Source organism: Hermetia illucens, chromosome 2 (genome assembly GCF_905115235.1).
Source record: "Hermetia illucens chromosome 2, iHerIll2.2.curated.20191125, whole genome shotgun sequence".
NCBI classification, from domain to species: Eukaryota; Metazoa; Arthropoda; class Insecta; order Diptera; family Stratiomyidae; genus Hermetia; species Hermetia illucens.
Genome location: NC_051850.1, coordinates 165,160,657 through 165,188,306, shown reverse-complemented (window position 1 = coordinate 165,188,306; position 27,650 = coordinate 165,160,657). Strand labels below are relative to the sequence as shown.

General features: G+C 39.3%; 1 protein-coding gene across 1 annotated transcript in view; it reads right to left on the bottom strand.

The window, feature by feature from the left end:
* The window catches only part of LOC119648724 (glutamate receptor 1-like), a 97,026-nt gene extending 70,445 nt beyond the window's left edge, over window positions 1-26,581 (bottom strand). The window contains exons 1-3 of the mRNA XM_038050535.1: window positions 25,919-26,581; window positions 25,678-25,830; window positions 25,488-25,615 (exon numbers count right to left, since the gene is read on the bottom strand). Coding sequence (XP_037906463.1) covers window positions 25,488-25,615; window positions 25,678-25,830; window positions 25,919-26,015 — 378 coding nt within the window. The 5' untranslated portion in view covers window positions 26,016-26,581. The remainder of the gene's footprint in view (window positions 1-25,487; window positions 25,616-25,677; window positions 25,831-25,918) is intronic.
* Between the last annotated feature and the right edge of the window lie 1,069 nt (window positions 26,582-27,650).

Here is a 27,650-nt window from a genome sequence, read left to right as displayed (position 1 = left end):
TCAATGGTAAGCGATCAAAAGGCCGTCCAAAACAACGGTGGCTTGATACGCTAGATGGGGATTTAAAAGCCTCGCGAGTACACCCAGATCAGGCATTTGATAAAATAAAGTGGGGAAACCGATCACGACGAACCGATCCCGCTTGTGAACGGGATAAAGGCTGAAGAAAAAGAAAAAGATGTGAGGAGCGACGAGTGCATAACAGCTCCGTGTCACATAGCTAAAAATTCCATTGCCCTCAATTTTTTAGAAAGCGATTTAAATAAAACTTTTTTTTGGAAAGCCCTGTATTGGAAGTGAACCTCATACGCTTCACACTCTGACTTTAATATTATTGACAAATGCGAAAAATTTAGTCTAAAACAGATACCAACAAGTCGGGAAACCGGAAGCTAGCCACTTTAGGTATGAAAGGTTTTGTGTATTTCTTTCATAAAGAGATTTGAGTGTGCATTTGTCCCGTTGGCACGTAGCACGTAATATATGCATATATTATCTGAAAATATTCACTTTCAAGTGATATTGACATTCAAAGTCTTCATTTTGCATAGAAGCGACAGCTTTGACCTATTATAACTTTGTTAGTAATAGTGTAATTTTCACCAAATTTGGTACGATCATGCTCTATGCTGTAGGCTATATTCGTGATTCCAGGAAGAATTTAAGGGGGTTTTCCTACCAATTACTAGAAATTATAGTAATGTACTATTATTAACTTTATTTGAAGGGATATCGGTATGGAGGATATTTCGGAGTCTAGGCACCATACAATAGCAGCCTCTTGATTTTTTTCAGATTTTCCGATTTTGTATTTTCTGAGAATGGGTCCGCTAAAGAAATGATTATTTTCAACCCCTCGCACTCCCCACCTTTCCAACAAATGACAAAACTATGATCGATTTCGAAAAGTACTAGCCGAGGCCCTTCATTTGATACCCCACATAACTATATTTGATGTAAACAAATTTACACCCCCCTTTTGCATGCATGGGGACCCCCCTTAAATTAGACTTAAAATGATGTAACTCACTATATGCGTGAGCGTTCACAGTTCTCAACCTTTTACCAAATTTGGTGTCTACCGCTACAACCGTCTCCGAGAAAAATGCGTGTGACGGTCAGACAGATAGACAGTAAACCGATTTTAATAAGGTGTTTACACAAAACCTTAAAAATGGCTGGGGAGAAGTAGATTCTCAGGCAATGGAATTTTAATACTTCATTCGAATGTCAATTATTCTCGTTAATTATGAAGCCAGCATCTTATTTGTATGGCTTAGGATGCGGTAAATTCGCAAAAAATGGATAAGTTTGAACCGCTTTATCTTTAACACTAATAGTCGGATTTTCATAAAACTTGGCATATATATGCACGAGTCCTCATCATTATCATCAACGGTGCAACAATCGGTATTTGTTCTACGCCTGCCTTAATAAGGAACTTCAGACATCCCCGTTTTGCGCCAAGGTCCACCAATTCGATATCTCTAAAAGCTGTCTGCCATCTTGACCTATGCCATCGCTCCATCTTAGGCAGGGTCTGCCTCGTCTTCTTTTTCTACCATAGATATTGCCCTTTTAGAATTTCCGGATTGGATCATCCTCATCCATACGGATTAACTGCCCCAGCCACCATAACCTATTGAGCCGGATTTTATCCACAACCTGACGGTCATGGTATCGCTCATAGATTTCGTCGTTATGTAGACTACGGAATCGTCCATCCTCAAGTTGGTGGCCAAAAATTCTTCGGAGGATTCTTCTCTCGAACGCGGCCAAGAGTTCGCAATTCTTCTTGCTAAGAACCGAAGTCTCGGAGGAATACATGAGGATTGGTAAGATCATTGTCTTGTACAGTAAGAACTTTGACCCTATGGTGAGACGTTTCGAGCGGAACAGTTGTTGTAAGCTGAAATAGGCTTTGTTCGCTGCCAACAACCGTGCGCGGATTTCATCATCGTAGCTGTTATACGGTTGTGATTTTCGACCCTAGATAGGAGAAATTGTCAACGGTCTCAAAGTTGTATTCTCCCATTTTTATTCTTCCCGTTTGACCATTGCGGTTTGATGTTGTTGGTTGATTCGCCTTCGGTGCTGAAGTTGCCACCATATATTTTGTCTTGCCTTCATTGATGTGCAGCCCAAGATCTCGCCCCGATTGCTGCCTGCTCGATCTGGATGAAGGCAGTTTGTACGTCACGGGTCGTTTTTCCCATGATGCCGATATCGTCAGCATAGGCCAGTAGTTGGCTGGACTTAAAGAGGATCGCAATTTTTGCATTTACCGGATAACTTTTTCGAGGGCCAGGTTAAAGAGGACGCATGATGATGCTTACATATTTAACTAATTTGGCTGTACTTCCATCGGGTCCTGGCGACTTACGATTTTTAAGCCGATGAATTGCACGGTCTGTTTCTTCTATACTTGGTGGTGGCAGTATTTGTCCGTCGTCTTCAGTTGGCGGGACCTCCAACTCGCCGATGTTCTGGTTGTTCAGTAGTTCATCAAGGTACTCAACCCATCGCTCCAATATGTCCATTCTGTCGGAAATCAGATTTCCCTCTTTGTCTCGGCATGATGAGCATCGAGGTGTATCAGGCTTCATCCTGCTGACTTGTTGGTAAAACTTGCACGCCTGGTGCGGTTGCTCTCTGTACTTTTCGAGTTCACCGACTGGTTGGTTCTCTCAGGCTTCGTTTTTCCGTCTGTGAAAGTGCTTCTCCGCTCGGCGGAGTTTGTGGTAAGCCTCTGCGCGTGCCCGCGTTCTTTGAGAATGCAACATTGCTTCCATTCCGTTGATAGCTTACATTCATCGTCAAACCAGCCATTCGGAGTCCTTTTGCGGCTGAGGCCAAGTATCTTAAGGCCGTATCAATGATAACGTTCTTCAGATGGTTGTGAAAATCATTTGTTGATGCTTCATTTCCAGGATCTTTGTTGACTGCGGTTATTGGGTCATCCATTTCCCTCTTTTGGGTGTTGCGGATCTACAAATCAATCTACATAGCACGCTGTTTCAATATAACCTATATGTTCTGACTTTTATCAGGGTTAAGAGGTTGGCCCATTAAAAGTTAATCAATCTGGTTGGAAGTGAAAAGTGCCGTCAATAGAGACTATGTTTGTTTGTTGATCACTTTTCGTCGAAACCAGGTGCTATCAATGACCATTTCGTCCGGCATTGCTATTTGGATGCTCCGCAATCCGTGATCATTGATACAATTATGAAGAGATGGTCCTCCGCTATGAAAGCAATCGCGCTTATCGGAAAATCAGATTGTCTGAATCTGATTAGGAAATAGAACTAAGATTGTTGGCTCCCGATCTTGAGTAAACTTTTCCGCTCAAATGCGCCTCATCTGAAGGAAAAAAGTAGAGCGCAAAATATTGGGAATTTAATTGATAGTCAAGCGGTTATCCGGACATTTAGGTCAAACCAGGTGAACTATAAACTGATATTGGTGTGCTTCGATAAATTGAATATACTTGGGTCGCGCAACAGGCTTTACTACTCTGGGTTCCGGGCCATATATTGTTATGTTGTTTAATTGACCAATCCTCTTCCGTGGAATCGGATAAGGGTTCATGATCATGACAATAAGCAAGTAAGAGAACAGGTAGAAGGAATTGTACTGGGTGAAGTTCCCAGGAATGGAGGAAACATTTATAAATAAAACTAAAATGGCCTAATTTGCGGCGAAATTTATTTTATCCCCTTCTTTATTCATCTGAAACAATACCCAAGTACATTTGTTTCACCCTTTCACCGCCAAAGGGATTGCCCCTGGCTCTTTTGTTGGATTCTGTTTTTTTTGGCCTTGGATCGTCTTCGAAGCACCACTCGAACAGTTGTTGACTTGCCTCCATATCAAGCTCGTAGACCCACATCTTATCACCGGTTATTATGCATTTCATGAAATTTGGGTCATTATTCGCTACAGAAATCACACGCTTATTCGCATACAGAAATCACACCCTCAGCAAACCATTTTTAGATGTTATTTTTGCCCAAAATTCAGTTCTATTGGGGCGAGACGTCTCATATGCAAAATTTCCATTATTATGTGATGAGCGGTTCCATATATACTACCACACTTCCTTTGTTAACTGGCTCCTAGGCTGGTATGACGATTTCCAAGCACCATTTATTTTATTTTAAAATAAAAGCCAAAAACAACCGGTTCTGCCATGCGCGGTACTTAACCTGGTAGCCCCAGTTCGAAAATTTCATATATTTGAACTGCTTATTTTTGGGCGACGTGTTTTGTTTCTTGAACTGATCTCCCTGAATTTTTCAATTAATCTCTCTACAGCTGATGAAGTCAAAACACATTTCGACTATATTTTGTCTAAAATGTTCGAATCTTACGTTAATTTTGGGACAATCCATATATATTTTGAAACCAGTAGTAGCAATTTTAACTTACTTTTCATTAGAGTCACTAGTATTGGAATACAAGTTTTCACTTTATTGCTTCTGCAAAAGGCAATGCTGGAAAAATGTTTCTGGAAAACCATCTAACGCTAAAATAGTTGCGCATCTAAAACACTTTTTTATATAATAGGGTATAACCCTTGAAAACATTTCGGACATCTCGGACAGTTTTTTTGTTAAAAGGCTCAAAGAAGATATTAGCCTTCACTTTCTCAATATATGGATAAACAGTTTAGAGTATATTCTAGGAAAAAGTTTAACTAAATTCATCTCGAAAGTAGAAAATTCCATTTCAACGCATCTCATTCCATATCGCCACCCTAACTATAAACATCTCATTCCAATTACATTAACCACTCAGCCTGATTCGGCCGTTTCAAAAAGCATTCAGTCAAGCTTGAAATTATGCTTCAACAGCCCCAGCCTAAATTCAAAAAAAAAAAATCTTCAATGTCCTTCATTCAAGCCACACTAGAAACTACCCATGACCCAAATCAACTGAGAGTAAGAAATAGTAAATATATATAGGAAAAGTCTCAGATGAAAGTTTGAAATATTTATAGATACAAGAGAGACCTTTTATCCCTAGATTACTGTGCATAAGCCTTCTAGGCAAACTTAAAAAAAATATCTCTTTCATAATTTTCTCTAGGACTATTCTCTGTCGAAGATTTATTTAAAATCCGTTACAGATTATCAAGGGTTCTTCAAGATTTATGCGGCTTGAATTCAGTTAAATCCAGAAGTGGGTAATATTATTCTAGAGAAAAATGGAAATTATTAATTTAATTTGTTTTTTCTTTATAAACATTCAACAAGTGAAAATGAGTTGGCAACCTTTGGAGGAAGAAGAAATTAAATAACCCAATATTTCCAAGGTAATGGAACGATTTATTTTCAGTTAATGTGACAAGCTCCACAGAGCCTTGAATTCAAAGATACTTTAGGATAAAGAATTAAAATTTAACACCGTCTCCTAGCGACCGAGATGAAATTTTTTATTCAGCAAATATCGATATTTTGAGAAAAGCTTGTTCCCTTCTTCAGAGTCGGGTGTATAGCATAAAATTTGTCAAAGGAAAAAGGGCAATTTCCATTCAAACTAGGTTCAGAAATCCTAAGAATATTATAACGTTCAAAAGTGAGCGGTTTGATATCTATTTAAAATTTATGTAAAAGGATCCTTTCTAGCTAACATAGATCTCTTGTTTACTATTTTGGGGAGCATAGGAAATCAGTTTCATACAATCACGCTTAATGCTATGCAAGTGATAAGCCTATGGTGTGAAGACAAGCACAAAGACGAGCACAAACATGACCAGGAATCAAACTCGAGGCAATGAGATTGGCAAGCTAACGTTTAATCAATCTCAACCAACCATCGTGCTGTCAAACGTCTGAAAAAGGAGCATCATGGATTGTCAAATTGACTGCTCTGTTGTCCAAATGGACGCTTTGGGTTTCTAATCCATTTCTCAAAAACATAGTAATATACAATTATTAACCGAATTTGACAAGATATCGATATGATAATTTGAGGCCTGGACACCGAATAGGAACAACTTCACGATATTTATTCAGATTTTTAGGTTGGGTAGATTTTAAAAATGGATGGTTAGAAGAAATCATCAATTTCCACCCCCTCTCCATTTTTCGAGCAAATGTCAAAACTAAGGCTGATTTCGAAAAGTACTAATCGAAACCTTTCATTTGATACCCAACATGACTATATTTAGTGAACAAAATGTATACCCCCTTCGTATGCCCCTCCCCCTTTGAACTCCACGCAGAAAGACCACCTAGCTTCTCACCAAATTTCATGTGAATTGGTGTAGTTGTTTTTGCGGTGTGTGGTTTTGTTTTACAAATAAATCCTTAAAAATACGAAAATCCTTAAAAATAGGAAGATAGGAATCCTTCTGACATTACTTTCTCTAGATACTTTTCTTCTAGATACATCCATGAGGATGTTAACAGTTTGAAGTTCAAAGTCATGAACGTGAACTAAATTAAATACTTGAGAGCTAAATGTATTCCTAAAATACAACTCCAACCTCATTGGTTCAAGAGCTGATATAAATTTTAAAGTAAAAGAGCAGAACATGAAACAAAACTTTATTAGAATTGATTCTATGTCTGTCTATCTATCTGTCTGTCAAACCCAATTATTTCTCTTTGAAACCGGCCTTGGGTAAAATTTAGGGGAGTGAGGAATCAAAATAAAGTCAATAAAAGTATATTTCCATATTTTAGAAATTTTGCCGGAATCCCCCTCCCCCTAAGTTCAGGCTAGAACTACCAAATTTGGCGCTTGTATAAGGCATGATATAAGGCATAACTTTCAGAAGAGGGAAATCCAATTATAATTAACAAAGTTATAGAAGGTGAAACTTTTACATTTTGAGTGAATTTTGTGAATTCTAAAACGTTTATGACGTCATCATAACATAATAATTCGTCAATACTACTACAAATTGAGCTCACGTGAATAGGATGTAGCAGGGAAACATTTCGGTTTAGTTTGTTAATCAATCAGGCGCTCACCACAACACAAGCGGGTCAGGGTGCAATAGAGAAACCGATGGAACAATTCATACCCAACTATGTGATCAACAGATCTTCCGATCACTTTATCCAGGAACAGCTTTCGCTTCTCAATAAAGGCTTGAACTTCGCCATAAGGGACCCCACTTTCCCCAAAGGGGACATCGTAATTGACATCGAGGCAGGAACAAAATAAAAAGCTACCACACGAGAAGAAATTAGACGACTAGTGACCCCCACCAAACGAATAGTTACAAGAAAAAGTGCATCGTCCAACCCCAAAAAAACTATTACAGAGAAAGAGAAGTTCGTTTTCTATTTATCAGCAGACAAAAGAAACGCTGCGGTCATCATGAACAAGGGAGCATACGACGACTTGGTACGGAAAAAATTAGAAGAAGGTAAGTTTCACGTAATCCGGAAGGACCCTCTGCCAAACTCCGTTAAAAGAGTGGAAAAGACTCTGGCAGAATGCAAACCGGTCATTGAGAAAGCAGCCGAATTGAGAATGCCTAATCGATCTCTGCCCAGAATTAAATGCCTCCTCAAAGTACATAAAGAAGGCAACAAGATCAGAGAGATAATAGTAGCAACGAATTCACCGACCCAAAACATTGTGAATTGGATAAGGAAGAAAGAAGCCAAAAAGTTAGGCCTAAAAATGGAAAAAACGGGCAGAGAAGTCGTTGCCAGACTTAACAAGGCCGGGGAGAGACAAGGTGATGAAATGCTGGTATCCTTCGACGTAAAAGCGCTGTTCCCAAGCGTAGATTTGCAGGAAGCCCTACACTAGTTCGACTAATGGATGACGGCGCACGAAAGCTCATCTGAATGGAAGAAGAAGGCAAAACTGTATATGATCTTCACGTGCATGAGTGAATCCTATTTCAAATTCACGAATAAATTTTATAAAACAACCCCCGGGGCAACAATGAGCAACCGCCTGTCACTGCTCCTGGAGAATGCACTCGAGGAACCTGGGGCACTCTTGAGATCCTGGATCAGATACATGGATGGTATATTAGCAAAAGCGAAGAAGCAGGGACAATTCTCGAGAAACTCAACCGGGCAGACAGGAGCATCGATTTAACTATGGAAATCGAAAAGGAAGGTGAGATACCATTCCTAGAGTTAAAAATAATCCGGGAATTTTGAGTTCGACATCTACATACAGGAAACTGACCCGGACACAACTAACCATCACGACCACGATTTCCCCCATAAGATGACGGCACACAAATTTATGATTCACAGGACGATCACAGCACTGCTCAATGAGAAGAAATAAAGAAATGAACTATATCCTGGAAACAGCCAAGAAAAACGGATATAAAAGGAACCTCATTAAAAATCGGACCAAAAAGAAACTACGCCAGGACTCAAGACAGCAACTTTCAACACTCTTCCAGGAGGTGAACACAGAACCTAAGCATTAACCTAATCGGGTCGGATGCAGAACATCAAAAGGCGGCTACATAAAGGTGGATTCCGGATCACCTCGACCAGCAGACGACACCTACTTAGGACCCGGGTACAATCAGTCAAGGACAAAAAAAGAATGTACGGAAAAAAAGCGGCATTTATAAGATTTCCTGTCTAGACTGCGACAAGGTTTACGTAGGGCAAACAAAATGGTTAGTCCACACCAGGGTGTTAGAACACCTGAAGGAGGCCGAATCCGCTAAAAATAACCGACACATGAGGTCCGCGATTGGTGGACATATAATAGACCAGGGACACCATTTGCCGTTGGACAACGCCAATATTCCGGAAGAAGTGAACGACGTTTGGAGACTACCAGGTGTACAAGCTTAAATCCCCTGTTTCTTTTTTTTTCAAGCACATTTTTTTATAGGAACCAACAATAAACTTTACTCAAAATACTGGCTCTTATTATCTCCACATTTTTTCCATTTCTCGGGTAATTTATGGATACCATGCCAATAAAATTGTTGATCTTTCGAGGCAAACCACTCATGAAGCCACTTTCGGACGTCTGTGTAAGAATCGAAGTGCTGCTTAGTGAGCGAGTGACCCATCGATGAAAACAGATGATAGTCGGATGAAGCCAGGCCTGGTGGATAATCGAGGTGGGGTAGTGTCTCCTAGTTGAGCGTTTCTAAGTAGTTTTCAACGTTTTTCGACGTGTGCGACGGAGCATTATCATGGAGGAAAATCAGCTTTTCATGTCTTTCCTGATATTCCGAACACAGAATCTTCAGAGCACGATGCAATTTGATGAATTAATAACGAAGTGAAGTAATAACGGTGGGCATCGACAGTTTCATTAGATTTTAACAGTTCATAGTAGACAATACCACGCTGATCTTACGACACGCACAGCATCGTCTTCCGTCCGAAGCGATTTGGTCGTGCAGAAGATGTTGCTAATTGGCCGTCATCAACCAACGATTTTTTTCGTTTAGGATTCGTCGACAGCCACAATTCGATGCAAAAACATCTTTCTTTTGTGTCTAACAAGCAAGATTTCGCATGTGTTTTAGCTCCGCTCCATCTGCCTATCGTTCAATTCATGCGGCACCCAGTTTCAGATTTTTTTAACCTTACTCATTGCACGTGGACGCATGGAAATGCCTTGTTGAGAAATAGCTGTTAGAGGATGTAGTCAAGCCATTGAGTGAATCTCTATTCGCTGGAAAACCGTGGTGCTTTCAGCAGAACTCGGTCCCCGCTCACAAAGCCAAGATAATTCAGCAGTGGTTAGCGGCGCATATTCTTGACTTCATAACCACGGATGAATGAGCCTCAGGCAGCCTTTGGACTACAGCCTTTGGGCTAAGTTAGAGCAATGGGTGTAAGTTGCAATCAAACTTACACCCATTTGGAGAGTTTGAAGGCCAGTATCCCGGGGGGGGAGAAATGGGCTCGAGAAATGCTGCTGCATACCGTGCGTGAAGCGATCGATGCATGGCCTCACAGACTTCGGTCCTACATAGATGCTAGCGGCGGCCATTTTGCTTCCTTTTTCTAGTGGTGTACTTTTCGATTGATTTAGTTTATTACTACGTGAGAAATAAAAATTTGTTTGACTGACAGAACTTATGGCTATACTATGTATAATATTCGAGACAATGGGCAATGTTCATTTGTTTAGGATGAGAATAATATCTGCGTCTAGAATATGTATGTATTTTTTGTAATTTGAAAGAAAATATGAAGAAAAATTTTGGGTTTCTAGCCATATACGAATGAGACAATGTGTGTCGAAAGTCTCTCACATAAGATGAACATAAAACCTTCATACCAGAAGCGCCAGCTGCCGGTATTCCGACTTGTTATCTTATACTAGGTTGTTCAATAAGTTTGGTGGTTCGATAAGAGAGAGCGTTGTTACTAGCCTAATTTGTTGTTACGTTGGTACACTCTTTATATGAACGTATGTGAAGTTTCATTCCAATCTGTCAATTCATTCTTTGTTTACAACCCATTTAGTATCGACTGGCCCACAAATTTTTTACAAAGGAAAAAATCAAGTATCGTGCAATGATCGAATTTTTATTTTTGGGAGGTTTAAAAGCGAAGGAAATTTATGAACAGATGTTGAAAGTGTATAAGGACTCTTCGCCTTCGATTGATACAGTATAAAGTTAGGTTTCTGAGTTTAAACGTGGCAATACCAGCCTTCAAAACAATCCACGTCAAGGACGCCCAAAAACAGAATAACACCAGAAATCGCAGAAAAAATCCAGGATATCGTATTGAAAAATCGTCGAGTGACTGAAAGAAATTTAGTAGAAGCCGTATGCTTGTCATTGAGCAGTGTAGGCAATATTTTGACTGAAGTATTGGGCTTCAGAAAGCTGTGTGCGCAATGGGTGCCGCATTCGTTAACAATAGAACAAAAACAAAATCGAATGCAACTTTCTCAGCAACATTTACAACGTTTTCGAAAGAATAAATTGGATTATGTGGGTCGATTCATCACTATGGATGAGGCTTGGGTCTATCGCCATGATCCTGAATCAAAACGAGAGGCTAAAGAATGAGTGAACCTGGTTCGTCGGCTTCGAAACGATTTCGTGTCCAGAAATCTACCAAGAAGGTGTTAGCATCAGGTTTTGAGATTCGAAAGGAATTGTATTTGTGGATTACTTGCAAACTGGTAAAACAATAAATTCTGAATATTATTGTAACCTTTTAGATCAGCTGAAGGAAAGAAATCGTGAAAAAAAGACTAGGTTTGCAGAAGAAAAAAATTGCTTTTCATCAGGATAATGCACCGTGTCGTAAGACCATTTTGACAATGGCTAAAATCCATGAATTGTTGGAGCATCCACTGTATTCACCAGATTTAGTCCCTAGCACCTACCATCTGTTTCCAGACCTAAAAAATTCATACAAGAAAAGCGTTTTTCATCAAATGATGAGGTCATAACAGCTGTGGAAGCATATTTTTTCAGCCCTTCGAAATTCTCACTTCCGGGATGGAATTCATAAATTGGAATCTCATTGGAACAAGTGTATTGATGTTTACGCAGACTATAATGAATAATAAAGTGCAATTCAAACTATAAAATTGTGTTTTTCTTATCGAACCGTAAAACTTATTGAACAACCTGGTATATTGCACAGTTTTTCGTTAATTTGAGTACGCTGTTTAAAAAACAAAAACAAAACCTTATTAAAATCGGTTCAATGTCTGTCTGTCTGTCTCTTTTTTTTTAAGGAGGTGGAAATCTTCAGAAGACTCTGGCCTGGGCACGCCAGAGTGTGGGATTTTTATCCACTAAAACCACCCCCGTCTCCCCCTACCCCGTGGAACCACCTTTAGGTATTACATCACGGGGTGGAGTTAGCTTACTTTAGCTAGGTCTCCTTCCGTCTTCCCGCGGGATTCGTAACCGCACCTTCCTCACTTCTTCTGCTTTTCGCAGTTTATCCTGCATTACTGCGATCACGGAATTGATCGCATCCCAGTCTTCCTGGCAAGCTACCATTCTCCGGTGATACTACTTCACCTAGAGTTTCCTCTAGGTTCCTTCTTTCTTCCACAAACCTAGGACATTGGAAGAATACGTGCGCTGGGTCCTCTGGGACCTCGTCGCAGTTTGGACAATTAGGTCCGGTGTCCTATTTGAACCTGTACAGGTATTGACGGTATCCTCTATGGCCGGTGAAAAACTGGGTGAGATTATAATTGATCTCCCCATTCTTTCTCTCCAGCCACTTCCTGACGGAAGGGAGTAACCTGTAAGTTCAACGACCCTTTTCTTCTGTCTGTCTGTCTGTCACAGGCACTTTTCTCAGAAACGGCTATACCGATTGACACGAAATTTGGTGAAAAGGTGGGACCTGTAGACCCCCAGACATGCAGTGAATGATATATTTCTACGTTGAGATTTAGGGGGGGAGGTCCTCATACATGTAAAAGGGGGGTGTAAACATTTTTTTCACCGAATATAGTCATGTGGGATATCAAATGAAAGGTCTTAATTAGTACTTTTTGAAGCCGATCTTAGTTTTGAGATTTGTTAAAAAGGCGGGGAGTGGGGGGAGTGGAAAGTGGTGATTTATTTAACGGACCCATTCTCAGAAACTATCCAACCGAAAAATCTGAGAAAAAATCATGTATCCATATCGATATCTGTTCAAATTAAGTTAATAATAGTATATTACTATTAAAGTTGATAGTAGTATAAAATATGATATGAAGCATATTATCTCCAAATTTGATCAAAATCACACTATTTGTAACAAAGTTACAGTAGCTCAAAGTTGCTTTACCGTGTAAATTTACAACCCGAAGTACTAAATCTGACATGCTAAATGCATATTCTTAGCGGGCTACGTACAAATGGGATAGCTCTACACTCAAATATACTCACAGAAGAAGCAAACAAAACCTTTCATACCTGAAGCGCCCAGCTTCCGGTTTCCCGACTTGTTATTATATTAGATTAGAGTTTCAAGGGTTGTATTTAAACTTTTGTTGCAAAAAAAAATCAAAGCATTAAGTTTCGGTGTTTTTTCCATCTCCTTGACCTCCGTCTAGAAATCAGGTTAGGATAACAGCCTCATAAAGATTTTTACCTATTCTCAAAAATATTTACAATTTGTCTAGACACTAGGTCAGCATAATTATCCTCTGAAGTATAACATATTCTCCACCAAGGCGTTCCTGGAAGTTCTGTTCTGTATGGCCGAATAAAATTTTTGATGGCGGCGCAAGTGCCCGTAATAGCCAGAGAGCATTAACTTTTGTAAAATTATCCTCTTGTTCTTTTTTACTGATGTGGACTATATTTCAAGATATAGAGATTATGTTCATGTAGAACGTGTACGCCATTATATCCTTATTTGTAGACATAGAGTACAGGTAATCAGAATTTAAATCATCCAGGAGATATTAAAGCAAGATGGCAATTGTAATTGTATTATATTCAGAAGTAATTAACTGTTAAAGAAAAAGCCTACCAAGCACATGAACTGCCTCCAAGTAGTGTTTCTGGCATGTCATAAAAGAAGGCCAAAAATGAGAATAGGCCATAAAAATTTCGAAGATTTCCGAACCAAATAAGCTTGTATTTTCGGAATTCTAGGTAATGTCGATGATCTACCTGGGAGGGCGCCAAGTAGAGGTACCACTCAAACACAGGATAAAACCATTACCCCTGTTTTGAAGAAATCTACAATTTCCAAAATTTCCAAGAATAGTAAGGTGCCATTAAACAGAATCAGGAAAAGCTAGCGAGAGTGCTGTTTTTCACAAGAGTTAGACGAGAAAATCTCCATTGACCACAAAGCTCATCGAAAGCGTCTAAGCTGGGCTAACGTCGACGTCGACTTGCACGGATAATAGCTACTGGAAATGAATTTGGTTAAAAAAAGGAGGAAGAATTTGGCAATGGTCGTTCAAACATCCATCAAGCGTCCGAGTTTATGGATGCTTCTCTAAGTGATATATTTTATACCTTCACCAGCCGCATGATTTTGTGTGGAGTTTAAGGGGTTATATCTGTTTGGAGACCACAAAAAAAAAAGGGTTTTCCCGAGATTATTTCGGGAGTACATTTTTAAATTGGATTGTATCTTTTAGATTATGAAAAGACATTGACGTCGCATTTTTTAAAAAATGTCTGCTGCAGACCTGTATAAACAGAATACGGTTTTTCCCTCCAGAACGAGCAGTAGTTCCTTGGATCATCATCCGGAATCATAAAAATGTTTTTTCGTGAACTACACAAGGCACTAGCTATGAAGTACACAAGATTAAAATTTTAGATTTTTTTCACAAAACGGCGAAGCATAGGAAAAAATTCTCATTTTCTGCAGAATTGACTCAAGTTTCTTATTAAATATAAATCTCTTCATCAATTTTGAAAATTGTGTATATTTACCAGTGTCAAAGAGCTGAATCTGCACGATGAAATTTCAATTTTCTAACTATCTGACACTTGACACTTGACACGAATGACGGTATTACTTTGTAAGGGCAAAAGATATAGTGGCCATGAAATAATCTTCCTGAAATGAGTAGCCGTCAACGTTTCATTGATATTGACAATTCCGTCTCCCATATCCTCGTTTTTAAGGTTTTATGTGAAACAAAACCTTATGACAATCGATTTAATGTTTGTTGTTTGTGAACGTGTGGTCTGTGTATCCTTTTGCATATACCGAGGACGGCCATTTTCTATTAAGTTAAAGGGGGGCTCCCCATACTTGCGAAAGGAGGGTGTAAATTTCTTTTTCATAGAATATGGTCATGTGAGGTATCAAATGAAAGCGCTTGATTATTACTTCCCGACGCTATTAATATTTTCCATATTTGATGAAACGTTGGGAAGTCTGAGTTCAAAATGTGTGCCCCGAAAAGTGTAACAGGTCTCGTTCCTAAAACCGAAAAATTCGAAAAATTTACGATGATGCACCCATACAAAGTCTCAATCCGATATCTGCTCAAATAAAGTTAATAATACTATATTATCATATTTTAGAGATTTACCCGAAGACCCACCTTACCTTTGCGGAAGCGCGATACGAGGCGCACTGAGAGAAACCGCAACCTGCCACGAGACCGTTGAGAAAGTAGTCCATGCTTTTTAATTTTTTGACTTTTTACAAAAATAACTGAAATGTCTCAATATTGCTTGTCAATCACGGAGTAAAAATGTGCTGCCGATTTTCGTCATAAATAAATAAAATCAAAAGTTAAAATGCAATAACCAAAAATAAAAATATTGAACAACTAGAAATAATTAAAAATTAATTTATTTTTTTCAACATATGTAGTGGGTGACCTCCATTACACCCCAGTGTGGACTTGTGACAAGTGAATAATTTCAAAATAAGCAGCATAAACGGCTTGTGGCGAATAATCAGAAGTACCTCGTGCTGGTGTACCACTAATGCTCATAGCATTTGGAGTTATATTGGCAGGAGGTGTCCTGAACAGTCTTCTGCTTTTTTGGTGATTGCTCCGTTTGTGGAGCTTTATGTTGGACGATTCGCATGATTCCTGCTTTATCTGCTGGCAGATCCTCCGCTTCCTTTTCTTCTTCATATGCCATTTTCCACTGATCAATTGGTTTCCAACCGAAACTGAAAACTTCCAACGTTGCTGAGCACCCAGAAAATTGCGACAAACTGCTGCTTTCAGGAGTTCCATTGCGTTGGGCCGTTTCGCCGTTTCTAATTGGACTTCCGCAAGAAAAAAGACGGCCCATCAACTTTATTCCAACTATAGCTACAGCAACCACATTTTTAAGGTTTTGTGTAAACACAAAACCTTATTAAAATCGGTTTACTGTCTGTCTGTCTGTCTGTCTGCCTGTCTGTCTGTCTGTCTGTCCGTCACACGCATTTTTCTCGGAGACGGTTATAGCGATTGACACCAAATTTGGTAGAAAGGTGGGAACTGTGAACGCTCACGCATACAATGAATTACATCCTTTTACGTCGAATTTAAGGGGGGGGGGGTCCCCATACATGCAAAAGGGGGGTGTAAAATTTTTTTTCATCGGATATAGTCATGTGGGGTATCAAATTAAAGGTCTCGATTAGTACTTTTCAAAGCCGATCTTAGTTTTGACATTTGTTGGAACGGTGGGGAGCGCGGGGGGTTGAAAGTGATCACTTCTTTAAGGGGGCCATTCTCAGAAACTACCAAACCGAAAAATCTGAAAAAAATCAGGAGGTTGCCACTATATGGTGCCTGGGCTCCGAAATACCTTCCATGCCAACATCTGTTTAAATAAAGTTAATAATAGTATATTACTACAATTTTTTGTAATTGGTTAGAAACCCCCCTTAAGTTCATCCTAGTGCCATGAAATTTTGCTGTGATATAGGCTATAACATAGAGCATGATCTTACCAACAATACCTCAAATTTGTTGCTTCTTTGAAAATTGAAGACTATGAATGTCAATATCACCCGAAAGTGGATACTCTCACATAATATATGGATATATTACGTGCTACGTACTAAGAATTACATAAAACCTTTCGTACCTGAAGCGTCCAGCTTCCGGTTTCCCGACTTGTTTACTATTATATATTTGGAATTTTCTATACAATATTTACTCCGTAGGCGTTTTCGATAATAACACCATCTCGACTCCCCCTGACAATTAGGTGAGAGTAAAAACTGAAGCCACCTATTACAAAGGAGGAAATGGGCGCTGCAATAGCCGACAGCTACCAGATATTTTGGAGGCAGCATTGACAAGTGGTCTTCACAATCGCTTCAAGAACTTAACCATTGGTACGACTGGTGACTACATTTCTGGCAACGTGGAAATCCCCAGGCACGCCGGTGCGCGCAGAAACTTATTGGGAACTCGTCCTAGCGACGAAGCGATTTCACAGACAGAAGAAAAAGACACAGACTGGAAAAAGTGAATAAGTCTGCCGCTCGAGAAGTACAAGGGTAAAAGAATCAGGGGCGGAAGGTTTACCAATAAATCTGCAAAATGAAACCTGAGGCGATATCATATGTAGAACTTAATTAGTGTATGGAAATACTTCGGGTTGATTTTGGGTTTAGATCCCTGAACGCCTTCTAGAGATTGCAGGCGGATCTGGTGCTGTTAATGCGCCGATTAGCAATGAATTTGGTATTACCACCGGTAGAAACAGCGGAGCACAGTTTTATAAATTTGTCTATACCTTCAATGTCGTGGCCATTACTGGAGATGAGAATAGTGCACTGGTTCGTAAGACTAGGAACCTTGATTTTGTTGGTTTCTGTTCAGCTCAGTTCTCATAAAATGTTTCGAGCCCAACTTCAACTGATTTTCGTGTACATTTCACTGCAGTTGGTCTTGTGTAAACTAGCATTACCTTCAGCATTCGATACGCATCCCTTATCAGTATAAGATACTATTTTTATATCACGTTTTTTTATAAATAATTTTTTTTTGGAGATCCAGTACTTCTAAAGACACCTATCTGGTCTTATAATTCTTGGAAGCGATATTCTCCCGAAATTGGAAGGTCAAACCTCAGACCGGCGGTAGCTCATTTGCATTTTTAAGGTTTTGTGTAAAACTGAATCGGTTTACTGTCTGTTTGTCCGTCTATCACATTTTTTTGGAAACCATTGTAGCAATTGACACTAAATTTAGTGGAAAGGTGGGAACTGTGAACGCTCGCTCATGTAGTGAATTACATAAGTAGAGTCTCCATATATGCAAATATAGTCAAGTGGGGTATCAAACGGAAGGTCTCGATTAGCGCTCTCTGATGCCTTAGTTTTGACATCTTTTGGAAAGGTGGGGAGTGCGGGGGCCGGGGTTGTGCTGTGAGATTATTGAAATGAAGTCAAAGAGAATATTTAAAAGTGGGAAGCTGTCAGGAAAATGGGGAGTGTGAATTTACTTTCAAAGTAGGAAATTTTTTAATGTCAGACTGACAAATATACAGTCCACAACAGAACACAACAGAATTTAAGGACAATTTTCACTCTAGCCCAGAAAGACTTTCCGCTACGCTGCCACACAAATTATATCAAAATAGCACTTGCAAATTAAATGTAAAAGTTGATTCGAATAGAGGAACAAACGATGGCCACAGCCCCTATGATATCTCGAGGGATAACCTTCAACGCCTCACTAATTTCGCCTTCAGTTGATATCTAATCACAAAATTGATGATTAAAAAGTACCGGAAATTTATAAGCAACACAAAAACGACTTAATTTTCAGCCAAATTTTGTTTTATCTTTTCAAATGCTTTTTTAAAATTGAAGCAATTTGCAGCAGTGCACGTCCAATCACCTTTTGGATAAAACTAGTTTGTTGACATCCCCTGTCCCCAACGGACTACAGCACGGACAGTTTCCGTGGACAGTCCGCTTTCTGTTTGGTGAGGCCTTTAAGCGTCACTCGAACGATTGTTGACTTATCTCCATGTCAGACTCATAGAATCACGTCTAATCTAATTATGGATTTTATGGAGGCTGGGTCATACCGCAATGTCGTCCGTCCAGTCGCTCTCTATGGTTTTGAGTGTTGGTCAACTATAAGAGACAATGAACGTCGTCTTGCGGTAATGGAGACGAAGATGCTACGTTGGACTAATGGCGTCACACGTTTCGATTACATCCGAAATGAGGGTATCCGCGATCGTTATGGGGTTGCACCGATCGTGGAAAAGTTGCGAGAGAGGCGGCTTCGATGGTATGGTCACGCAATTCGTGCCAACGAGAATTCACTTGTCAAGATTGGTCTGAACATCGAAATCGATGGTAAACGACCAAAAGGCAGACCTAAACAACGGTGGCTTGATACGCTAGATGGGGATTTGAAAGCCTTGAGATTGCACCCAGATCAGGCATTCGATAGAGCGAAATGGCGAAACCGATCACGACGAGCCGACCCCGCTTGTGAACGGGACAAAGGCTGAAGAAAAAGAAAGAAAATGGAGGCTGGGTCATCATTCGCTACAGAAATCATGTTCTCAGCAACCGTCTTTCGATGTTTTAGGATGAAATTTCGGTCTTTTGGGACGAGACGTCTCATATGCAAAATTTTCACTAAAACGTGGTAAACCGTTCCATATGATGTGCCAAGCTTATTAACAACCTCACTTTAACTGGTATGACCATTTTCGAATGTTATTTCTTCCATGTTTTCGTCAGTGTTTGATGTGGTTAGGCATTTGCGGCAAGGCAAACTCTCTAACAGTGCATGGCCACTTTGAAAGTCTTTATACCACTCCACCTGAGTTTCGGACAATGCAGACTCTAATTTCGTTAATAACACGAAATTCCATACAAACTCTCTGCTCAATAAAACTAACCACATTAAAATCCTACAAAAAGCAAAAAATTGACTAATGTAAACAGACGCCAGGTAGATACTAATGATCCATAAGAGCTGAAATGTTGACAAGTATGTCAGCAAAGGTGGTATCAACTTAACAAAAAAACTGGACTGTTGTGAGCTGTTCGTTTAAATTAAAAAAGGAGTTGTTTGTGTTTTGTTTTTTGACAAAGACGTTGCGTACAGTCTGTTGGATGCAATGCAAAAAGAATCAAAGAAAAAGAACAAAATGAAACCCTTGTTGAGGGCGAAAAACAAAAGAAACTCTATTTTCATATGCAAAAATGAAATCCGGATAGCGCCAAAAAATCGTAATAATGACATTAAAAACTCAAAAAATGACTACAGGATATACATCCTGCACTGGGCAGTGGCATGGATTTCGCCAAACGTTGGATATATTCATCTGGAATTTTTCTCCATTATTCGAGAAGACCTTCCATTAAGTATCTTTTGTTTGAAATGGGAATAGGTTCTCAATAATATTGCACTCCAAGGATTGTTGAGAGGTTTTGTGTAGCTTGGGACAATTCAGTATTACCACATGTATATTTTTAACACTTTATGTTTCGCGTTTTGGCATGTCTTGAATATTTGACAAACCTCCTATTTCTCTGCGGTGCATGCAGATTTTTTTTTAAAAATATCGACGTACATATTCGCATCCCACAACTACCACATTGTCCGCACCGTCTGCCTCGTAACAGCCACCCTACCATAGCACTAATCATTCTTCGTTGAGTTTAGGGGAGGTCCCCAGACACGTAAAATGGAGGTGTAAATATTTGTCTACCGAATAAAGACATGTTGGATGTCAAATGAAAGATTTTGTTTAGTATTCTTCAAATATGGTAGAGCTTCACTTTTGACATCGAAAGAAGCGGAAATATATCATTGATTGACCTTTCTCCTTTATAACAATAAATTACTCCGGAAAACATACAAAAAACTCTAATCTATGGACCGTACCCCTAACCAGAAAATATGCTACGCTAACATTTTTGATGTCAGATCATATTTCATAGCGAACTGCGAATCTGGCAACCACATGGTTGAAACCAAATAGACGTATCGTATGTTGAGGGAATAAAAGCCAGCCTATTCTACAAGTTCCATATACAAAGCCGGCAAGAAATGAGGTCTAAATCCCGACATTGAAGAAAAAATTGGTTTGACGGGGAATGCCAGGAGGCGCTCGAAAATAATGCATTAATTACGATAATCAAAAAGCGAAGACAAGCAAAACAGGGAACATGAACTGAGAAAAATTGATAAGAATTTAGCCAAAAGCAATAAAAGATAAATTTACAAAGCAGTGAAGAGCTTAAAACGCGGCTTAGAGTTAAAAAGGCTCCCTCTTAAGAGCCCAGCAAAAAAATCGGCCTGACCAGTTGTCAATTTCGATCCCTAAAGACAATATTATTGGAAGCAATATTATACTGTTTATGATCATATTAGAAACGATGACAGTCGTGGTTGGTTTGCTCATCACCAAGAAATTATTACATTCTCAAAATGATATGATAATGCAATTGAATGGCGCTGAACTAGTATATCCCTCAAAACACAAATGGTCTGGCACGCTGAAAAATGTCTGGAAAACCTTCCCACAGTATTGCAGCCGAGAGTTAACATCGGCACTCGATAGTCGCTTCAGCCGCTTGTACTACGAAAACATAATCAGCAGCCGATATTCATTCAAAGTCGCAATATTACGAATCAATTACTTAAAGCCCGGAATTTGCATCTCCATATTCAAATCTTTTTTTAGGCCAAAGCCAGTCAAAAGAATAGACAATCATAACAACAATAGATACTGCTTGCGGCGTCGGCTTGACACTCAAAAACTGTATTGTTAGGTAACAAATGTGATATCACACTACAAAATATTACCTTTGGCAGAAGTAATTGACTCACACTTTTTAATGGGGTATTGTTTGGTAATGCGGTGATGTTATAACGTTCGGATCGAGCTCGGTCATGGTTGACGGTGATGGTATTACACTTTAAAATGATGTAACTTTTGTGATATTACATACATCACCTATCGATATCTACATATTATCCAGAGAAGTGGTCAATCCGATATCACCGAGCTAACGCCGCCACTGAATGAGGCAAAGATTCAAGAAGGAAAATAAATTCATGGAATGCCTTTTGAAATAAAATGGGAAATCTTATTGTACGACCTTTTTGAGATTTTTTGTAAAATAAAATCTTATTAAAATCAACTCACTGTCTGTCTGCTTGTCTGTCACACGCACTTTTCTCCAAAACGGCTAAACCGATCTGAACGAAATTTGGTGGACAGATGGGAACTGTGAAATCCCACGCACACAGTAAGTGACATAAATTTAGATGGAGTTTAAAGGGGGCCTAGAGGACCACATTTTTCATACACACGCCAAATTTCATCAAAATCTCGCCATTAACGCCAGTTATAGCAGTTCAAACTTCAAACTAAGTCATACAAATAACTTGTTGACATCATAATTAACGAGAATAATTGACATTCGAGTGAAATATTAAAATGCCAGTCACGAAGAATCTACCTCTCCTCATCCCTTTTTTGGATCTGTTTTAGGTTAGGTTCTTCACATTTGTTTATAATATTAAACTCCGAATGTGAAGCGTATGAGGTTGACTATTATCAATACAGTGCTTTCCATCAAATGATTTATTTAAATCGCTTTCTAAAAAATATAGGGGAATGGAATTTTTAACTATGTGACATGGAACTGTCATGCAGTCGTCGCTCCTTACATCTTTTTCTTCAGCCTTGGTCCCGTTCACAAGCGGGGTTGGCTCGTCGTGATCAGTTTTGTCATTTTATTTTACGAAATTCCCGATCTGGTTGTTTTCCCGAGGGTTTTAAATCCACATCCAGCGTATCAGGCCATCGTTGTTTTGGCTGGCCTTTTGGTCGTTTACCATTGACTTCGATGGTCAGATCAATCTTGGCAAGGGAATTCTCATTCGCGCGAATTATGCGACCATACCATCGAAGACGCTTCTCTCGCAGTTTTCCCACGATCGGTGTAACCCTATATCGATCGCGGATATTCTTCTTTAGGATATGATTAAAACGTATCACGCCACTAGTCCAACGCAACATCTTCGTCCCCATTACCGCAAGACGCCGTTCATTGCCTTTTATAGTCGGCCAACACTCAGAACTATAGAGAGCGACAGGGCGGACGACATTGCGGTAAAATTTAAATTTGAGACCTTCGCTAATACGTCGATCACAAAGAACACCAGTTGTGGAATGCCACTGCATCCAGGTTGCGTTAATGCGCGAATTTAAATCGCTTAGTTGGGGGCAGGTTACCGCCGCTGACAGAACTGAGCAATTTGAATATCTGGAGTCAATGCTATCAGCCAATGGAGAACCGCGTTATGCTCCTCACATAGGGAAACACAAAACCTGGCGAGCTTGGGGTTTCCTGACTTGTTTTTACAATTTGATCTGATACTATTTTGGTTCGATGAATCGGCTAATCTATTTTTTCACGACTGTTAAAAGAGCTAGAATTTTGAAAGGAAATTTAACTTAAATTTCCAATGTTTTGCTCTTCACTTTTCTAAAGATTTATTCTTTTTGTAAATATTCATATTTCGTTGACTACTTGTCGCCTTCCTTAGTAGTAAGATTCGAATGAAAAAATAAATCTAGGATGATCCTATTTATGTTGGCCCCTCGCAAACGGAGTGGGTAATTGAATCTTAATTTCAACAACCCCTCCCCCCCCTCCTGATTATTCGATTTAATGGACGTCATAATTAGTTTCTTGAGTACGTTTCTTGATTAGTTTTATTTCCAGGAATGTCTATTGCCTCAGTCCTTGTTAAGAAGTGTATATTTCTAGGATCTTTAAATTTGTAAAGTTTCAACCATGTTTAATTGTCTCGTATTCCTTTTGAGTTTCAGAACACAGAAGAGAGGAAGATATTTGAAGATCTCGGAAAGAAGGGATTATACTGCATTAAAACGGGCAAAGGTAATGCACTGGTTGTATTAGATAAAGAGGACCACGTGAACAAGATGAAAGTCAAGCTCGAGGATGGGCCTTGATTGATAACTAAGGCCTGATCCTCTACTACAATTCATGAAACAAGTGTACAGTCATCAAGATTAAGGGCAAGTATAATAAGCAGCTAAATGCAGCCCCAATAAGTAAACCCCTCTTCTCGTTCATTGGCGAAATCTTCATGCCAAACCGGATACGAAGTTAACTTCGGTGTCAGTTTGATAATAAGATTTTGAAAGAGTTATGTGGATGACATCTGCGTCACAGATCGGGAAGACGACGCTGAAAATACGCTGAACACTCTCAAATAACTACGGCCAAATGTCAAACGCTCCCTAGAAAAGTCAAGGGAAGGACAAATAACATACTTAGGTTAATTATTCATGAGTAAATAGAAGATATTAGACTTGGAGATCTACTGGAAACTGACAGATATCAAACAAGTCATCCCCAGCACTTCAGACCACTCTCAGCACTGAGGAACGCGACAAGTAGTTGCATATGAAAAGGTTAAAAAGTAAATTGCTTGATATTGCGAGTCATGTTTTACAATAGAATTCACTTATATCTAGAAAGATAAGAAAAAGTAGGTTACTATTAATGGAGGAAAACAGTTCAGTTGCTGCATGTATATGTAAATATAAGAAGCCAGGAAGAATGTTTCTTTTTTAAATCCTTCACCAGTTTTGAAGCTCACAGGCAAACGCTTGATAGTAAGAATGAGTTGGCTTTCGAAGAGACTGCCCTTCTGCTCCACTATTATGCTATGCAAGTGAGAAGCCTACAGCAGCCAGACAGCACAAAGAGGAACACCAACATCCATGACATAGCGGGGCTTGAACCTTGGGCAACGAGATACGCGTGATTTCGTTAATTGTTATCTATTTCACTTTCGCTTAACGCTTTAAAAGTGATGTTCCTATAACAGCAAGACACGTTGAAAACCAAACACAAGCATCCATGACAAATATCACGATTCGAACTCCTAGAGGACTGAGGCGCTCACGCTCAATAATTTTGGATATTACACCACCATATACTCCTGAAAAAGGGAGACAAGAAGAAGAGAAGAACCTGAATGAGGATAATTTTCGTTTTAGGAAAGATTCTTGAAGGGGATATCGATGAGTTGTCTTCACTAAGAGAGTTATTGGTGGAAAATGTTAAGCTTGAAAGATACCTAAGTTAGCTACTTCTCATTTAGTGGACCTTGGGTCTTCCACCTTAGGGAGAAATGGCAGTGAATGAAAAGGCTGTTCGAAAAAGAGATAAGTTTATTTGGTAACACAAAATGGCCAACAAGCTGATTCACTCCTAGTAGATACTTTAAAATTAATAAGCTTCCACTATCACATCACAAAATAATTTCCTTTTTAATTTAAAATAACGCAAGAAAATGAACGCAATACGAAATCACGACATCTCCATAATAAATGGCTAGGCACCTTAGGAAGAGCTACTTATGATTATTTTCAATGTAAAATGCTGTAGAAATGCTAAAAGGATGACCAAGAAAATTGAGAAATTTTCCACAGCATACTGGTTGACTCCGAGGGGTAAAACAACAAAATATCACAAGAACTCGTGCTTGAATGGGAGTGACTGATTTTCGGTGTTCAGTATTTGCAAAGAAATATAGATAGCTTAAAATATCTCAAAAAGGTATCTCCTTACGTTTTTTTTTTGTAGGAAAAGTAAGAAAAATACTTAACCCTCCATAGATTTGAATTTCGACTAGGAATTGCCCGTCACCAAATCCTTTAGGATTCGAAATAAAAATCCGCGCGGAAAAAATCTGTGACGAAGATTTATTGGAAATTATTTATAGATACAGAAGAGAGAAAGTACCGTCCTGAATTCCTGCTGTACACCACTTTTTTTCCACCGAAACATTCCCTAATTTTTCTTTCATGTTTTTTTTTGGTAGCAGGTTTTCAAGGTTTCCTTTATATTCACATAGACTCACCCTTGATGAAAATAAAAATTATCTACGAATTTCTGGGAATTGGAGAGAAATTACGATGTTCATTTACTTTAACATACTTTTCATTTTGCCTTGAGGACTGGCTTCGATTAGGGAAGGGGAGTGTATTTATTAAATCAATTGAGTAGAGAAGGACCGTTTTGGAGTCCTAATAAATGTTGACTTGATTTGCATACATATTCGCAGGAACAAAACAAATTATTTACTTTTTCAGGGAACCAAGGTGTCACGAAAGGCATCTGGAAGGTGTTGCTGTACGAGTGTAGCGTATCGAAGGAGTCGGGCGAAACAGCGCCTAACATCGAATAGACTCCTCTTGAAAATTGGTTACAAACTGTAAAAACGCAGGAAAAATCATTAAATTGCTCCTGATTACTGAAAACTGCAGTCACGTACTGAGGCGCGACAGCTTGAATGCATCCGCGGTGTTTATCACGTCCACATATGCTTGCAGCTCGAACCTCCGCAGAGTCACATTCAGATTATGGTTAAGCATGGCGTATTTAAAGGCGGACTGCACTTCGTCCGTTCCTTGTTCGAATATAGCACCTGTATTACAAAAACATCAATTTCCTGGTCAGCTGATGACATGGTTCCTCATCTCCATCAGGAAACTTTGGTAAACAAATGGACTTACCGAGCGGTATCTTTTCAGTCGGCAACTGAGCCTTAGACTGGTATCCACTAGTGAGGAATATAATCCATGTGGCGAATATTCTAATTCCAATAAGCATTTTGTATTAATTCGCAATACGATTATCCTAAGAAAGAATCCGAGGGAATCAACTGAAGAAGAAAATTACGGAGCGGAACAGCTGATGGAGCGCACAGTATTCCGAGCCGATGGAAAAATCAGACTTTCACCCGTAACAAACGCGACACGACCGCATTACATGGAAACGGGATGGAAAAGTTGTATCCATCATTCAAGCGAACTTTTTCCAACTATTTACCATAAATATTATACACACACATGCCATCTATAATAAAGTAGCACTGAGAGAGGCAGGTCAAGTTGTGAAACCAACACACATTGAATTTCGCACTTTTTCCCTTCTTATACAAACAACAAACAACAATTTTCCCGAACGTGGAAAACGAGGCCGTGCACGGTGCTTGCTCTACTTTTTCCGATTCCCTACACTTGGCATAATTTCGCAAACTCCCTATCGACAGGACAGTATCCGATTTTCATGGCAGGGTAAAATAACAGATGAAAATTTCTACCCTCCTCAGATATATATATATTTTTTTTTTCAAACCGGATTCTAAGGATATTGTTTTACATCGTGTTTGTAAGATTTCGACCAGCGCTTTTCACTACCCGAGATGTACTAAATGCTTTCACGTAGGACTGAATTTTTCATCCTTTCAAGCTGGTGCTAGAAAACTGATTGCTGAAGAGAGGAGTCCTGTAAATTTCGCCAGTCCTGAGGATTTTATTCATTCATCGACGGGACTCTTTGATGATGCGCACTTTTGCAGTACTATCCCGGAAGGAAAATAGGATAAACATAGGGAACATGTTATTGATAAGAGATATTCAACGACACTGTAGCCTGTGCGCATGAGTTCTAGGAGGTGAAAAACGTTCCCCTGGTTGCCATTCAGCTTGGAATTTTGTAAGAGGACGTAGAAGACTCATCCAACACAGCATCATGTAAGGTACCAAAATACTCAAAGGCGGGTGGGTGAGTCCGCTTACAACTCGGATAAAACCCAACATTGAGAGGGGTGTCGTCGGATAAAAACTAAGCGAACTATCTCCGCTGACAATAAGAGAGACATGTAATTGAAGAGTGAATGAAAGTCGGTTTAGTACTATTCCGAGGGATGCTGGAGGATACTCCTTCATCACGGCGCATGGACCAGGACTCCTCTTCTGGAAAATCCTTTCGCTGGAATCACTTCTAGGAAGGATGCTCCTGTCAGTAACATTTTCTAGATTACTGGAAAGTTATTGTAGACGCAGAATTTTACTGCTGCTTTCAATTTAATGCGTATTTAATTTACAACAATTAGAAATTGATTGCTTTTAATGCGAATAATATTGGCTTTGTCTTTAGTTATGAGATGCCTTGTGGGTTCTTAGAATAGAGGACGGAGAAAAAGTCTTTACATTGCACAGTGTAGTGTTGACTTTTCTTGGTTTTAGGAAGAACAACAATTATCATCCCCTTTTGAACTTTCCTTGACATTCGTTCGAATGAGCACATGACCTTCTGCTGGTGAAGTTTAACAGGTTCATTTCATGCGGTCAACGTTCTAGAATTTGCAGGAAGTATTATTCGTTGTGTTACAAAAAATGGCATGAAATTTGATAGATAATTATAAATATTGGAAGCGTTACGAAATTTCCGCTCCTTGTA